The sequence below is a fragment of the Protopterus annectens genome, chromosome 6.part0 (genome assembly GCF_019279795.1).
Source record: "Protopterus annectens isolate FY-2018-M chromosome 6.part0, PAN1.0, whole genome shotgun sequence".
NCBI classification, from domain to species: domain Eukaryota; kingdom Metazoa; phylum Chordata; order Ceratodontiformes; family Protopteridae; genus Protopterus; species Protopterus annectens.
The window spans coordinates 1,155,706,232-1,155,723,154 of NC_056737.1; the positions used below are offsets into that span (position 1 = coordinate 1,155,706,232).

The window sequence follows — 16,923 nt, forward strand, 5'->3', positions numbered from 1 at the left end:
TGCATCCCATAGTAATTATAGAATTGTGTACAGGAAGCAATCAAGCAGTGCAGTAAGTAGGAAAGTCATCAGGACAGGAGACATGCTATTTGCTTACAATCCATGGTTTCCTTGCTATATTGACTGTTGTCAGTGCATGTATTTTATTATTTAATTGTAAATAAACTGGACAACATGACGTCTACAAGTTTAATGCTAATATTTACCTCACAAAAAATGTTTTAATTTAGCTTGTTTTCCTGCAGGCACATGGATGTAAAATGCACTGTATTTGGTCCTTAGTGCAGATGAGTTAGGTTATGAGTTGTTAATGAACTGTTTCCTGTACTCAAAGTTTTAATTCCCTCAACGTCCATTTGTCTACTGTGTGACTTTGATCAAGTCACTTCACCGGACACTTCTCCTGCACTGTCCTTGAAAAGGGACTTTTGCATCCTGTGGGCTGTCTCAGGCTCTTTGCAAATGTGTTACACATTGTCTTTGAATCCTTGCAGCCTTCACATAGCCACTAATTAGTTCTTCACTATATGCTGTTTGACTATTAATCACAGGGCATCTCTTGTAGTTTAATGGCTTGTCAGATGTACTTTCAATAAAGATGAGCTTCAAAGGAAGATAAGATCACATTTTTACAGTTTTAATTGTGAGAGTGTGATAGATTTTTGTTTCATTTTTATAACACTTGGCTGTCAGTGTTTTGCTGTAAATTTTGAAATAAAAGTTTTAACTCAAACACAAATCTCATAACACTTGGCTGTCAGTGTTTTGCTGTAAATTTTGAAATAAAAGTTTTAACTCAAACACAAATCTCTGCAATCACTATAAAAAGAAAAATGAAAACACTATGCAGACTCAGAGGACTGACTGTTTTATGGTTATTGTGGAATGACAGCCAAGAAATGGGATATTATTATTATGGTGGGGTCCCTATGCATTACCCTGCCTCGGGCCCTGTTTAACATGATCCAGCTTTGGTATCAAATACTGTGCAACTTTATGTAACAAATTGCTTTAGACAAAACAGCAAATTCTTAATTTTTTGCCATCAGTAAAAGAATTAAAGGAGATAAACAATGTAACATACCTTGATGCTAACATTGAGGGGACTTGTATTTCCCTCACAGATGTTTCCATAACATTTTGAGAATCCACAACAAATACTCTCACAATAGGATTATTAGAACCAGCCTAAAAAAAACAAAGTATAATTATTTCCATGTACTCTTTGAATGTAACTAAATGGTTTCCATTACCAAACAGAGAAAATACTGAGAACCTACATGCCTAAATGCTAAATGTTAGGATGTTAGGTAAGCAATAGCAAATGACATGTTATAATGCATACTGAAAGGTAACAATCTCATGCAAAAGGTAACAGTCTCATGTAAACGTAACAATCTCATGTAAAAGGTAACATAATCTCGTAAAAGGTAACATAATCTCATGTAAAAGGTAACAATGTCTCATGTAGCACAGATTCTGATCACTTGTGCAATTTTCTTTAAGCATTCTGGAAGTAAATCAGAACATTGTCTTTTAATCTTGAAAGGTATCAGCATTCTTAACAAATTAAATAAGAAAAAGGATCCAACTTTCTTATTAGGTTGACATGTAATTGTAAAAACATGTCCATATATTAAAAAAATAATTATTGAATATTTAAGATTCAATAAAATGAATGCATTGCATATATCTCAGTGGTACAAGGTGTAAGTGTACTAAGTTTAGACGAAGAACACAGCTGATTAAGGGTTCAAATCCAGACAAGCTTGATGTGACCCTTTCTGATGTATGTCGGGTGCATGACAGACTTTATTAAGTGCCTTTCATGACTGCTAAGTCCTACTATTGTGCTAGACAGAGCATCCATTCCCAAGCCACATCAGAAGCATTTTACACTTAAATGTTGTTCATAGCTTCATAGGTAGGTAATAGGCTATTGGCCCTAGGACCTATATAAGCCTAGGCATAAACATACCCTGGCTTTCACCACCCAAGAAAATATTCCTGTGTCCCTGTCAAGCAGAGCCACAGAAGTGATCCCCAGGGTGTATTTCCTGTTTCCCATCCAATCACCAACAGGAGTATCAAAGTCCTCTTCATCTTTCCTTCACAGTCTATTCATAGGTAGGTACTAGGCTATTGGCCCTGGGGCCTATACAAGCCCAGCCAAAAAGGTACCCTGGCTTTTGCTACCCAAGAAAATTATTTTCCTGTGCCACTGTCGAGCAGAGCCACAGAGATGATCCCCGGGGTGAATTTCCTATTTTCCATCCAATCATCAAGATTTTTCTTGAAGAGTGCTAATGAGGAGCTTTGTTTGATATACATAGGTAGTTTATTCCAGAGTATGGGAAGTCTCTGGGACAGGAATCTATCCCTCCGGCATGTTCTGTTTATTGTGGTGACAAGGTTTAGGTCCCTAGAGCGTGTAGCTCGGAAGGATTGGGATTTCTTTAAGTGGAGCACGTCCAACAGCTCTGGGTTTGACATAGCTTTGTATGTTAAGCAGAGATCACCTCTGAGTAGGCGATATGTGATGGAGTAAAGCTGGAGTTTTTTGAGACGGTCTGCGTAGGGCATCTGTTTGAGGCCGGTAATCCTCTTTGTGAGGTATTTCTGCGGCCTTTCCATTTGTGGTAGATGTCTTGTGTGGTACATACCAAAAGGGGCGTTGTACTCTATAATAGGTCTAATGAGTGATCAGTAGAGGGGAACAATGACCACTTTTTTTCTGGATGAGAAACCTTTTGTGATGAGGTGTGCCATGTAGAAGGATTTCCTGACTACTGTGGTGATGTGATTATCAAAGGAGAGACTACTGTCCACCTGTGTCCCAAGGTCTCTTATCACACTTTCGGTGTTAAGTAAACTGCTGCCTATGTTGTAGTTCATAGGTACAGAGTTTTTACCAAAGGGGATGACAATGCACTTTTTGGCATTGAGCTTGAGGCCATGGCTTTGACACCAGGCATCTGTCTCAGTGAGGCAATTTTGTAGGATGTCCACATCGTTAGGAGTTTCAATTATGGCTCCTAGTTTGCAGTAATCTGCAAACTTCATTAGCCAAAGACCTTCTGTGTTAGCCTGTACTTCAGAGAAGTAGATACAAACAGGAGAGGACCCAGGACTGAACCCTGTGGTACTCCACTTGTCACTGGTCTGAAGTCAGATTTGGAGTCTGCTACTTTCACAGTGTGGGTTCTGTCAGTGAGCCAGTTGGCAACCCATCTTGTAACATAGGAATTTATACCTAGTTTAGTGAGTTTATCTATAATTCCAGAGTGGGGGATGGTGTTGAAAGCCTTGGCAAGATCTAGATAGGCTGTGTGAACCTCCTTACCCTTGTCTACAGCTTTGGTGACTGCTTCAAAGAAGGCTATCAGGTTTAGGAGACATGATCTGCCTTTTACAAACCTGAACTGGGTGGGGTCCAGAGTTTGGAGATTACCAATGTCTTTGTTTATAAGTTCCATGATGATACATTCCATGGCCTTGCAGACCAGGCTCATCAGGCTAATGGGGCGGTAGTTCCTGGGGTCTGTGGTGGCTCCCCCCTTGTGGAGTGGGATAACCGTCGCTGAACACCATTCAACAGGCACAAAGCCTGAGGTGAGGCTATGATTGAACAGGGTACTTAGGTGGGGTGCCAGTTCATTTTGTAGTTTGTGTAGATGTTGTCTGGTCCCATGGATGCTGTGTTCTTGGCTTTGGAGAGTGTGGTTTTTACCTGTGCAGCCGTGATTACAGGAACTTTGCATTCTTCCGGTATAGAGATGGGCTCTTTAGGGGGTGAGGGGGGGGGTAAAGTTAGCACTGAACCTATCTGCCAGGATGTTGGCAATATCAGTTGGGTCTGTATATTTCGTGCCATTGTGCTGTAACTCAGAGCAGATCTGAGTGTTGCAATTGAGATTATTGACATAGCTATAGAATGCTTTGTGGCTGTCTTTAGAATCAGTGGCGATTTTGTTTTCGTAACTAGCTTTGGAGGATTTTATTAGGGATCGCAGCTTCTTACTGAGGCTGACCAGGGAGCTCCTCCACTCATGGGATTTTACTCTCTTTTGCAACAGTTTCTTCCTTCTGTTGTACAGTTTGTTTATGGCAGGGGCCACCAGAATGGCTTCCTTTTTTTGGAGGATAGCGTCTTGGTTCTGTTTGGGATAGCACGATCCATGCACTCGTTGTACAATTGTAAGTGCTTATAAAAGTGCAATTGTGTAGGATTCAGTAGTCGTAACTGTACTGTCCATCTGCATGGGTGTCATGAAGTTCACCACTTCTGTCTTAAGAAGCATGAAGTTGGCTTTGGAGAAATTTTTTTACCATGGTTTCCTTAATGGGGGGTGGGGGCAGGGTGTGGATATCTAGGGTAATTAGCCTATGGTCGGATCGGACCAATGAGGCGTTGACTTCATGTGTGGAACCGGTCACTCATGTTGGTAATGACTAGATCTAGGATATTGTTGCCCCTTGTGGGGGTGTGGATAAGTTGATCCAGGGCAGTGGAGTTTATGAATTCCAGAAAGCGTTGAGCGAAGGAGTTGGTACATGAGTAGTTTTCCCAGTTAATGGTGGGGTAGTTGAAATCGCCCATTATTAGGGTGTTTGGTTGATCCCTAATATTTTCCAGTACATCAAGAAAAGAGGAGTGGGAATCCAGGGGCATGGTGGGGGATCTGTAGCAAGCTACAATTTAGATTGCAGTTTTTCCCAGAGTTAGTTGCACTTGGATAACCTTGGCTGCATTATGCTGAGCAACTAGCCTGGAGGTGTGGATATCTTTAATGAATATGGACTCACCTCCGCCTTTGGTGTTCCAGTCCAGGTTACATGGCCGAAAAGTGTGGTATGAGTTATAGCCTGGTAGTGCAGGGGTGCTCTCTGGAGCCTTGAACCAGGTCTCAGTCACTGCACAGATATCAATGTTCTCCATTTTAAGGAGTGCCTTGAGTGAGTGCATTTTGAGATTTAGACTTCTAGCATTGAGAAGCATCACCCTCAGTTTTTGCTTGCCTGTTACGGTGGTGAATTTGTCATTTGAACGTTGCCTAAAAAAGGCGCTATAGGGGCGGCAAGAACCTTAGCCAGTATCCGGAATCCCAGGGGTGACAGGTGCAGGCCATCTCTGGCAAAGCATCGTGGTCCATCGACCAGGTCATCCCAGGCAGACAGATACTGGATCCCTTTAGAATGGCAGTAGAAGCTTAGCCAATTGTTGAAGTCAATCATTTTGTCCTTGTACTGCGGCATCATTCTGGGTGATGCCAGAATGCTACTCAGGGCTAGGGTCATACCTGCCTGGGCTACAAGATCGGAGAGCTCTTTCATGTCTCTTGATGTAGTCCAGGGAGGTACATCTCAGGTCATTCACACCAACATGGGCAATGACAGAGTCATATTTGTACTTGTAGTGGAGTGACCTGTGTGCGTGGGTTATGTGGCGGATCCTGCCACCCGACAAGCAGCTGATAGTAATCTTCTCCTTGTTTAGCCTGGTGAGTGGGACATCAGTGTGCCTGACTATAGAGTCACCTATGACTAGTGTGTTGGGTACATTGTTTTGGCTTATTGGCTGTGGTTGAGTGGCACACTGAGTCTGCGGGCTGTGTGTCATTTGGTTGTGCCGGGGGGTGGAGTTTGCTTGCATTTCTGCTTTGGAGGTCTTTGTTGCTTGAGCAGATTATTATTGAGAGCCTCCGCAAATGTTTTTGTGTTTCTATGTGAGGATTTTGGTGGTGTAGATTTAGTAAGACTATGTGATGAGTGTGGTGTGATGCAAGTGTTTACTTCCTACTGCCAAAAATAAATAAATAAATAATATAAGGGTAGCAAAGTGAAGCATCAAAAAGCTTAACAGCATTTAAATTTGTTACAGGATCACATGTTCACCTTGCTTCTGGCTGCTGTCTGTCTGACAGCACAAAGTGTGTTATAACTCTCAGAGATGTAAAGCACTTCATGCTCTGACACTTGGTAGTACATCAGACTATATCCTTCCACTCTGAAGAACTGTATGAAACACTAAATGTTTTACAGCTTTCAAAGCTCCGTGTATGTGATAGTAAATCACATCAGCTAAAGCTCCATGTACCATGAAGAACTGGGTGCCATTCAGTCCATTAGATCAGTTGTTGTCCAATGGAGTGAATGACTAAAAATTGCGGTAATTGTTCTGTTAATTGAGATATTGAAATTTTGCATGAACAAAGCAATGAATGTTTTTGGGTAAGGTAAATGTGCATTTGGGATGGTAATGCCGAAATCTTTAAATATTCTGAAGGATTTGGAATTAAGGGGATACGAGCGCATGTACGAGTGTAAGAGGGGTACTGCTTGGGTAGAGTTAAGTGAGGGCATAGTTTTAGTGTAGTATGTCTTGTTGGTGTGTGTTTTCAAGCTGTTTAGGTTACTGTCAGTGTTATGGAAAAGGTCTTTGAAAAGTAGGGTACAGGGTTATGATTACTAGATATTAGTAAGGTAGGCAGGGAGACAAAGCCTCTCCACCCACCTTACTAATACCTACTAATCCTAACCCTAACACTAGCCCTGCACCTTACCTTTCAAAGACTATTTCCATAACACTGGCAGTAATCATGTTACAGACCTGATAAACACTTGTTTAATGCTCTTTGTCAACTAAGAGCACATGAAAAGAATCTGTTGCTCTGATAAGTGTAATATAAATCACCCTCAAAGGATGACTTTGGGAAGGAGGGAGACACGCAGCTCTGCATAATAGCAAGTATTAGTAAGGTGGGCAGGGGGACAAAGCTCCTCTACCCACCTTAGTAATTCCTGCTAACCCTAACCGTGCCCCTTCCTCAAACCCTAGCCTTGCACTTTATCATTTAAAATTCCTTTCTGTAACACTAACATATATTCAAACAAATTTTATCTGAATGTGTCCTTTTTTTCGATTTTTAAATGCCAAACTGTTTCCTTTTGAGATTTTTTTTGTTTCAATATTTTGAGTTATTCAATATGCTGAATTTCACAATGCTGTAACTGATGAAATAAGTTCCAGTGCCTTTGCATTCTGATAATTCAACATACGCCCAACAAAGTATACTTGGGTTTCGCTGATCATAACCAAGTTGTTACATGATTTTGAGATAGACTTATGATTCATCTCTCAAGCTTTGGTTTTGCTCTGTTCCAAAGGTGATTAGCTTGACATCCATTTCTTGAAGATACAAAATCTGAGTATGATTGAAGTTTCGATCAAAATCCTCTAGGAGTGTAACCTGCCATAACAACAGAATATTATATGTTTACATTACTAGGAAATCATACTCATTCATGGCATTTTAGATAAGTTAAAATGTACAAAATGCCTGTGATATTTATATATATATATGAAAGAAAGTATTACAGCAGAATCTAGTGCAGTAATCAATTGCCCAGCTACCTAATCTTTGAAACCCATACTCATTTTAAATTTATTTTATGCTGAGGAGCTGGCAAGATGACAAGGGTCTGAGTGGTTGGAACATGCCGCCCCATGTTGTACCTTGGCTGGATCTGATGAAACTTCAGACATGAAAAATAATCAAAATAATGCAAATTGTCTTGTGAACATTAGTTTCCCTACCACTATTATTGTCAACTGTAGGGTAAAACGTTTGACGAAAGCTGGTAGTTTGAAGCTGTGAAATGTGCTTATGTGTGTGGTTGAGTAAGGAAACTGCAGACCTTCAAAGTACACAAAAGGCACTGCAAATCTTGCAATTTTAATCAGGAAACATATCCAGTAATATCTTGGATGTTGTAACTTCAGAAAGGTGATGAGTTGCCCTATGTAGCACGATTAAAAAAGCTAAGACTGTTCTCTGTTGCATACCGCTTTCTCAGAGGCGATCTCTGTCTAACGTACAGAGCCATGTCCAACCCAGAATTGTTGAACATGCTCCATCTTAGCAAAACCAAATCTACTCAAGCTACACGCTCTAGGGATATAAACCTCAACACAACAATGAATAGAACATGCTGGAGGAATAGATTCCCTTCGCAGAGACTTCCCTTACTATGGAACAGGGTCCCGATCTACATAAGACAGAGCCCCTCACTATCACTCTTCAAGAGGAACCTTGATGAGTGGATGGGTAACAGAAAGTTCACACCGGGGATCACACCAACAGCACTACTAGATAGGGGCCAAGGGTACTAGCTGCTAGTACAAGGGTCTAGGGAACTACTAAAGGGGCGGTGAATACCGCACAACGTGGCTGGTCTAATATATGCCTTCGGGCAGATAGCCCAGTACCAACCTATGAACCTATTGTGAATTGTGGTTATCAAATCAAGTAGGTTAGATCACTGACTCACACTTCACAGAAGACTTGCATTCTGACAACCATTCTGAACTCTTAAGGTTGATGTTGTTTTGCTTTATTTTATGGGACATGGTAACAGAATTAAACATGTTATCTTTTAAATGATAACCATTGGTCTGCTAACAGAATCTGATGAAAAATAAAATGACTACGACAATTACTGCTATACATAAGCACAAACAGATTGAATAATTGAGGTCTCCACTTTTTAATAAATGACAGCAACAAAGAAAACTAACATAAGTAAAAGCAGTTTTATCATACATAACAGAAAACATAGAGTTCTGTGTCTCCCTGCTTCCCAAAGTCATTCACTGAGACCAATTTACATTACACTTATTAGAGTAGCAGATTCTTTTCATCTGTTCTTGGATGACGAACAGCAATAAACAATTGTTTGTCAGGACTATAACCTTAAACAATTAATGCAGGCTTGCCTAAAGAACTTAGAGCTGAAAGCTTTCAGTCTGTATTACGTGACTGAATGATCACAATAGCGAATGCTCTAAAGAGGGAAAATGCAGCACATCAAAGTGCTTTTTGTGGGATCGTGGTACAGTGAAGAAAAGAATATTTGCCCTTTCCTCACTGTAGTGCGATCTCATAGTTGGTATATATAATTTAGCGGGGTGTGTGAGAGGAGCAGTCCCCCAGAATAATGGTTTCAATATGCTGCATTTTTGCTCTTTAGAGCATTCGCTATTGTGATCATTCAGTCGCATAATATATACCTGAAAGATTCAGTATGGCACCCAAGATACCTCATTAATGCGGTGTGCATCAGTTTCAGAATGACTTATCCAAGTGTTGTAAATTTTTTTGAAGTATAACTGTATATAAAGCTTGAAGCAAATATCAGTTGTCACAGATTTGGAAAAAATATTTTAATAGCAATGAGCATTAATCACATATCCTTCACATCGTAAGTAAGGGACTAATGTTTATCATGCTCTATCCATTGTTTGCTCTTGGGGATGACTGAATGAGTTGTGTTTTTCTTATGGAGATTACTGCTACTTCAAAGATAGGAATGAATGTTATTTGAGCCTTTGGAACTCTGGAGTAATTGTTTGAACAGTATCTTAAATATTAAGGTATATATGTCCAGCTATATTATAACTCAGTGATTGTAATTCCCTCTGCAGCACTAGAATTCTTCTTGCACAGTGACCCATAATTCAATATTAAAAATACTTGGAATCCTGGAAGCTGCAAACTGGATTTTGGAGACACATGCAGCACAGATGAAACATATTGCATTTTATGTATGTATATATATATATATATATATATATATATATATATATATATATATATATATATATATATTGTGGAAATTTTTTTGTACCCTTCTCCTGACTGATACTTTTCAACAATGAGATCCCTTTGATGCTTTGTAAGCTCTCTATGAACCATGGCTTTTGCTGTAGCAGGTAACTGAATAAATGTCAGGAAAATCCTACTAGGAAAGCTGAACTTTATTTGGGGTTAATCAGAGTCTCTTTAATTGATGGCTGGTGTGTACCCAATAAGGGTCTATATTAAACCACCAAACACTTAAAAAAGCGAACGGTGATTAATCGACCCTATGTATTCAAAAGCTTACAATTTTGAACTGTTAGAACAGCGATTTTTTCCCTAGGGAAAAAAAAATTTCTGTTCCAACAACAAAAAAAAACTTTAAACATGCGCCCACCCACAACCCCCCACTTAAATATACCAACTCTGAGACCGCACTACAGTACCGAAAATGGCAAAGTAATGAAACGGCCAAGCAAATTCTTTCCCAAGGAAAGAATTTGCTTAAAAGATGCTTCGATATTTTGCCGTTTCAGGCTTTTGAGAGATACTTCAAACTCTAGTTATGCTTTGAATGGCTTTGGTCAATGCAAAATAGCAGTTTGTGCCCAAACACAGTCTTTTACTATAAACATGCAGTTGCCTTGCTCTTTAAGCTTAACGTTCCCTTTTACTGTACTTGTTATGTCCTTTTAATCTCGTATCGTGCCATTTTACTTGGAACATGCTCATTATGCAAACCAAAGGTAATTCTGAGCCCCATATGAATAGTTTTGCCAGTTTCATCAAATATTGTGGTTTTGAACATTTTGTTTAATCAGTAATGCAGTTTGCGCCTTTTATTTGCTTAATAATACATTTTTATGCTACTCGTTTAATTAATAATGCATTTTGTACCTTATAAATGTGCCTTTTCATTTTCTTTGCCAAATAAATCATTTGTGCGGTTTTCTTTACCTTTAGCTTGTTTCTGGCCCTTTTTTGTTTGTCTGAGCCCCATTTCACTCATCCTGCTTAGTCTGCCTTCACCTTCAGCTCTGCACCTCATGGCTCGAATAAGTTCTGACACCATGTCACTCATCTGGTCAGGATAAAACAGACAAACATTCATGGGTTCCATTCAAGTAGCTTTATTACACACAAACCTATCAGAAATGAGGCTTTGTAACAAACTTAAATAAACTTACAAACAGACTGACTACCTCACTCATACATGTTAACACTCTGGCTGTTCTCTCACTCATACATGTTAACACTCAGGCTGTTCTCTCACTCATACATGTTAACACTCTGGCTGTTCTCTCACTCATACATGTTAACACTCTGGCTGTTCTCTCAGAATGGCACTGCTGCCTGCACGTGCTCAGTATTTATATGCACATGCTACATCTGGAAATGCTTCTTAAAGGTACATACACACGCTCTGATCTACACCCTGGTGGGCCTTTTATTTCAATATGAGTGCAGTCTATGGTTATACAGGCTGTATCATAGAAGCCCTGCATGGTGTTGTGCTCCTCTGTGGTATGAGGCACCAACATATGCTCCCTCACATGCAGCAGCATGGTCCCTGCATGGTGGTGTTGTGCTCATCTGTGGTACATGACACCAACATATGCTTCCTCACATGTAGCAGCACGGTCCCTGAATGGTGTTGTTGTGCTCCTCTGTGGTACCTGGAACAAACACATGCTCCCTCACATGCAGATGACTAGGAAACCCCCAGTGTCTCTCTGTTGGTCATTGAAACTTCTCTTTAGTTATTATACATAAAGCCATACATACCTTGGCATCAACTGGGATAGGTACTCCACAATTACTGCAGGTGTGTAGATGAGGCCTAAACATGCCTACAATGTCTTGCATGGTGGTGTCCCTATCCACACAGTACTAGACCAGTAGTGTCATGGAGTCCAGGAAACAGTAAGCTCAATTGGATGATGCGATGCCTCCAAGAGTAATAACGTGCACTACCATGGCTCATAGCAGCAGTAACGACTTCTTGCAGATACACATTAAATGATTGTGCAGCAACCTCTGACATATTTCCACAGGTCACTGTCATGAACAGAGGGATCTAGCTGTGATCATAAACACTAGTGTTAAGAGATCCTTGTGATGCACTTTATACATTGTTGAATTGCTCCGCCATCCTGATTTTCCTCATTTGCATACATAGCACCGCCTATTTCACTAATGTAGCTCCTTGCCTCCTGATTATACAGCCATGAAGATATACCTCAGCCAGCTCTGCTGCTCAGCATGCATCACTTGGGGTAAGGGCATTTCTAAATATTAAATACCACTGATATTAATTATTTATAAGAAATTTCTAGTCCTGAGTTGTTTCATTGGCTTCTGTTTTTCAGGGTTTCCTTTGCAAATGTTGCTAAACTGCCACCTATTGACCCATAGCTCCTGCAATGAAAGGCTGTGTACCACAGACGTTGCGATAAGTATTCTCAATGAAAGGCTGTGTACCACAGACGTTGCGATAAGTATTCTCAATGAAAGGCTGTGTACCACAGACGTTGCGATAAGTATTCTCAATGAAAGGCTGTGTACCACAGACGTTGCGATAAGTATTCTCAATGAAAGGCTGCGTACCACAGACGTTGCGATAAGTATTCTCAATGAAAGGCTGCGTACCACAGACGTTGCGATAAGTATTCTCAGTGAAAGGCTGTGTACCACAGACGTTGCGATAAGTATTCTCAATGAAAGGCTGTGTACCACAGACATTGCGATAAGTATTCTCAATGAAAGGCTGTGTACCGCAGATGTTGCGATAAGTATTCTCAATGAAAGGCTGTGTACCACAGACGTTGCGATAAGTATTCTCAATGAAAGGCTGCGTACCACAGACGTTGCGATAAGTATTCTCAGTGAAAGGCTGTGTACCACAGACGTTGCGATAAGTATTCTCAATGAAAGGCTGCGTACCACAGACATTGCGATAAGTATTCTCAATGAAAGGCTGTGTACCACAGACGTTGCGATAAGTATTCTCAATGAAAGGCTGTGTACCGCAGATGTTGCGATAAGTATTCTCAATGAAAGGCTGTGTACCACAGACGTTGCGATAAGTATTCTCAATGAAAGGCTGCACCACAGACATTGCGATAAGTATTCTCAATGAAAGGCTGTGTACCACAGACGTTGCGATAAGTATTCTCAATGAAAGGCTGTGTACCGCAGATGTTGCGATAAGTATTCTCAATGAAAGGCTGTGTACCACAGACGTTGCGATAAGTATTCTCAATGAAAGGCTGCGTACCACAGACGTTGCGATAAGTATTCTCAATGAAAGGCTGCGTACCACAGACATTGCGATAAGTATTCTCAATGAAAGGCTGCGTACCACAGACGTTGCGATAAGTATTCTCAATGAAAGGCTGTGTACCACAGACGTTGCAATACGTATTCTCAATGAAAGGCTGTGTACCACAGATGTTGCGATAAGTATTTTGGATCTTTAAACCTGGCTTCAGTAATACCACCACTATTGCCTTCTTTAAACAGAGAAAAATTCCCAGAACAGTCATTCTGTGCTTCAGGCTTCTGACATTTAGCAAAGCTCAATGCCCAGTTCATTTATTTTTCTTTTCTCACGAATGTGTGCATTTGTCTGCAGATATATAGTATATGTAAATATATATATATATATATATATATATATATATATATATATATATATATATATATATATATATAAAACTATTTTAGTTTAAGTTTTTACATTGTCAAATTTTCAAACTCTGTAGGGTACAGATAATTTGACTGACAATGTAAAAACTCAAAAAACAACTGTTGATATAAAACAGCATTTTTGCAGGGGGGAAGCCCCCCTGTATCCCCACACCTCCTGCTAAGTATATATATATATATATATATATATATATATATATATATATATATATATATATATATATATATATATATATATATAAAAATGTAAATGTTCGTTTGTTCAAAATCTTAAATCTCCGAAAGTTCTTCACCGATTGCTTTGAAATTTTCACACAATGTTGCATTCGAATACGCGCGTGTTTTTATATACCTACTATTATATAGATGTCACACGTTGCATTCAAATACGCGCATGTTTTTATATACCTACTATGGATTCTATATATTTTATACAAATATGCGATTTTATATGTTTTTGTTATAACTTTCTTACTTCTTTTTCAGTGCAATCGATCTGCTTTAGTTCATCCAAATAATGCTTCGCAGAAGATCAAACTTAGGTCATCGTACTTGTGGAGCGGAAGCAGTGTGACGAGTAATTGCAAATCAAACTGAGGAAGAATGGGCATCAGCGAACGAGTGAATCAGACAAAGAATGGCTCAAATACGTGCCGAGGAAGCAGCAGAGTGACGTGCAGCCAGACTTGAGGATGCACGGTTGCGAGCACGGCAATTGCGATCTGCAGCTTCAAATCTGCTTTGTTCTCCTCAATCAACACCAGTGGACGAAATAAATGCTTGCCTGAAATACTCTACTTTATGGCGACACGTAAAGACGTTAAAATTAACTACAAATATGCATGTCCAGCTGCAAAACGATCGATCAGCTGAGATATTCTCACCACATCAATTGCTGGAAATTGGGAACGGAAAGGTGCCGGTTGATCTGACCTCAGGACGAATTTCATTGCCACATAACTTCTGCAATTTAGTGACATCAAAAGAAGAATTGGTTGAAAAAGTATTTCCCAATATTTAAACCAATTATAAGAATCACGATTGGTTGACTGAATGAATTATTCTTGCGGCCAAGAACAAAGACGTCTACGAACTTAACAATATTATTCAGCCTAACATTCAAAGCGAAGCAGTCACATACAAGTCCGTCAACACTGTTGTGGAAGCAGATGAAGCGGTTAATTATCCAACAGAATTTTTGAATTCACTCGATCTGCCAGGGATGCCACTGCACGTACTGCAATTGAAAATCGGCGTGCCAATTATCATGTTGTAAAATATCAACCAGCCAAAGCTTTGCAACGGCACGTGGCTTGCAGTAAAAAAATTAATGAGCAATGTCATAGAAGCAACAATCTTGACAGGACCTTTCAAAGGTGAAGATGTCCTCATTCCTCACATTCCTATGATTCCAACGGATATGCCATTTCAATTTAAGAGATTGCAATTCCCAATTCGATTGGCGTTTGCAATCACCATCAACAAAGCTCAGGGCCAATCTTTAGAATTGTGCGGTTTAGATCTACACACGGATTGCTTCTCACATGGACAATTATATGTTGCGTGTTCTAGAGTCGGCAAACCAGACAATCTCTATATCTGCACAGACAATGGAACAACAAAAAATATTGTATAAACACAAGCATTGTGAAATTAAACATATTAGAAACGTGCGCTTTCTCTTTTCTTTCTTTTCCATTTAACCAGACTGAGCCACAGCAACGCGTGGCCAGGTATATATATATATATATATATATATATATATATATATATATATATATATATATATAAATAAATAACCCCACATATCTGTCTGTCTGTTAAAGAGAAGATTTTGATGGGAGAGTTTGTTGATCTCCTGAATGTATTAGATTCAGACAGGGTGCAGTGGATAGTTGAGGCAGATAATCTGGGATCGAAGAACCTAACCTTGGCAGCACTTTGCAAGAGCAGAGCATCAAGATTTAAGGTATGGTCTTGGGACAACTGTGGGCCAGGATTTGTTTCCTACATGACAGTGGTAGTAGAGAAATATCCCTAACAAACATTACCACTGTTGGCGTATTTTATTTTGATAAGGGAGGCTGAAAGATTGAGGGAAGGTAATCACTGGCTATGGTATGACCAGAAATTTATGAAGCTGAAAGCATTAGACCAATCCTTAAAGTGGGAGGCTAAAAAGGAACTGATATTTGGTTATCTACCATGTGTGGCAGGCTGGGAACAGTAAACCAAGGAAGCCAACCAGAAGGTGCAACAGAAGGAAATGTTGGACATTTAACACGGGAGGCGTTCCTGGCCTGTGTGTCATTTCACTCACATTTGCTCAGTTTGTGGAGGTCAACATAGTGGAGAGAGATGTTGGTATATGGAAGTTGGACAGGTAGGAAGGGGGGAGGGCTCATTTGCTGAGCTTCTTAGGGGGGCTAGAGGTAGTGATATGGAGTTGACAAGCAGGGGTAGTGGGACAGATTTTTAGAGACGGGCTACCATTTCATAGAAGGGCCAATTAACCAGCCATCACACTCCGCTATTAGTGTGCAGGTACTTGATAAGTTACTCAGACACTTCAGTGATAAGAAGATGGTGTGGGAGTTACTTCACGGTTTTCAAATAGGTTTTTTAATTCAGTCAGGAGTGAAAGGTTTTAACAAGCTTTGCAACAATCTGAAGTCTGTTAATGGGAAGGACGATATTTCACTGAGTACATTTAACAAAGAATTTAAAGCAGACAGGATTTTGGGCCCATTAGCCATACTCCCATTCAAGAAGTTTGAGTATCCCTGCGAGGCTTGGTTCCTAAAAAGAAACTGGAAGAGTACTACGTCACTTACCACTTGTCTGGCCCAGAAGGGAATTCTGTTAAAGATCACATTGACAAGAACTTGCTGAGAGTGTAATAAGTATCTCTGGATGATGCCGTAAAGATTATTTGAATATTTGAGGACTCATGACTAGCAAAACTGAAAACTGAAGCTGCCTTTAGGTTACTGCCAGTAGCAGTAGTCAATTGGCCAAAGCTGAGAATGTATTTGAAAGATAAATTCTATTTTGTTAAGGCTACACATATGGGTTGTGTATTAGCCTGTTTCACCTTCAAGAAATTTAGCATAACTTTGCACTGGATTTAGGATCAACAGGTTGTTGGATAAAAGGGCGTTCATTATCTGGATGATTTTTGCTGATAGGAAAAGGTAAGGAAAGCACGGAAGTGGAGGTGCATGAGTCATTGTGGCTTTGTCAGGAACTCTGTGTACCCTTGGCACATGACAAGAAGGAATATCCCCTAAAAGTAATTAATTTCTTTGGCCTAAGGATTGACGCTAGTAATGGATATTATCATCTGACTGAGAACTAGATCAGTAAGTTGTTTGGGTGCAGAGTGAGGGGTGGGATGGAGTTGCTAGGACTGTTGAATTTTACCTGCTAAGCAGTAGGCCTGGGGCATTCCTTTTGTAGGTCAGTAGGCAACCTTTTGAATTGAGGTAAGAAGAAACAACACTGGGTCAGGGACACTAGGTCATTGACACAGGACTTGAGATTTTGGTTAGTGTATTTTAAAGATTTTAATGGGATG

General features: G+C 39.9%; 1 protein-coding gene across 2 annotated transcripts in view; it reads right to left on the reverse strand.

The window, feature by feature from the left end:
- The window catches only part of LOC122804724 (fibroblast activation protein alpha), a 1,600,794-nt gene that overhangs the window by 635,858 nt on the left and 948,013 nt on the right, over positions 1-16,923 (reverse strand). For both annotated transcript variants that reach the window (XM_044074776.1, XM_044074777.1), the window contains one exon: positions 1,085-1,188. In XM_044074776.1, the coding sequence (XP_043930711.1) occupies positions 1,085-1,188 (104 nt within the window). The remainder of the gene's footprint in view (positions 1-1,084; positions 1,189-16,923) is intronic.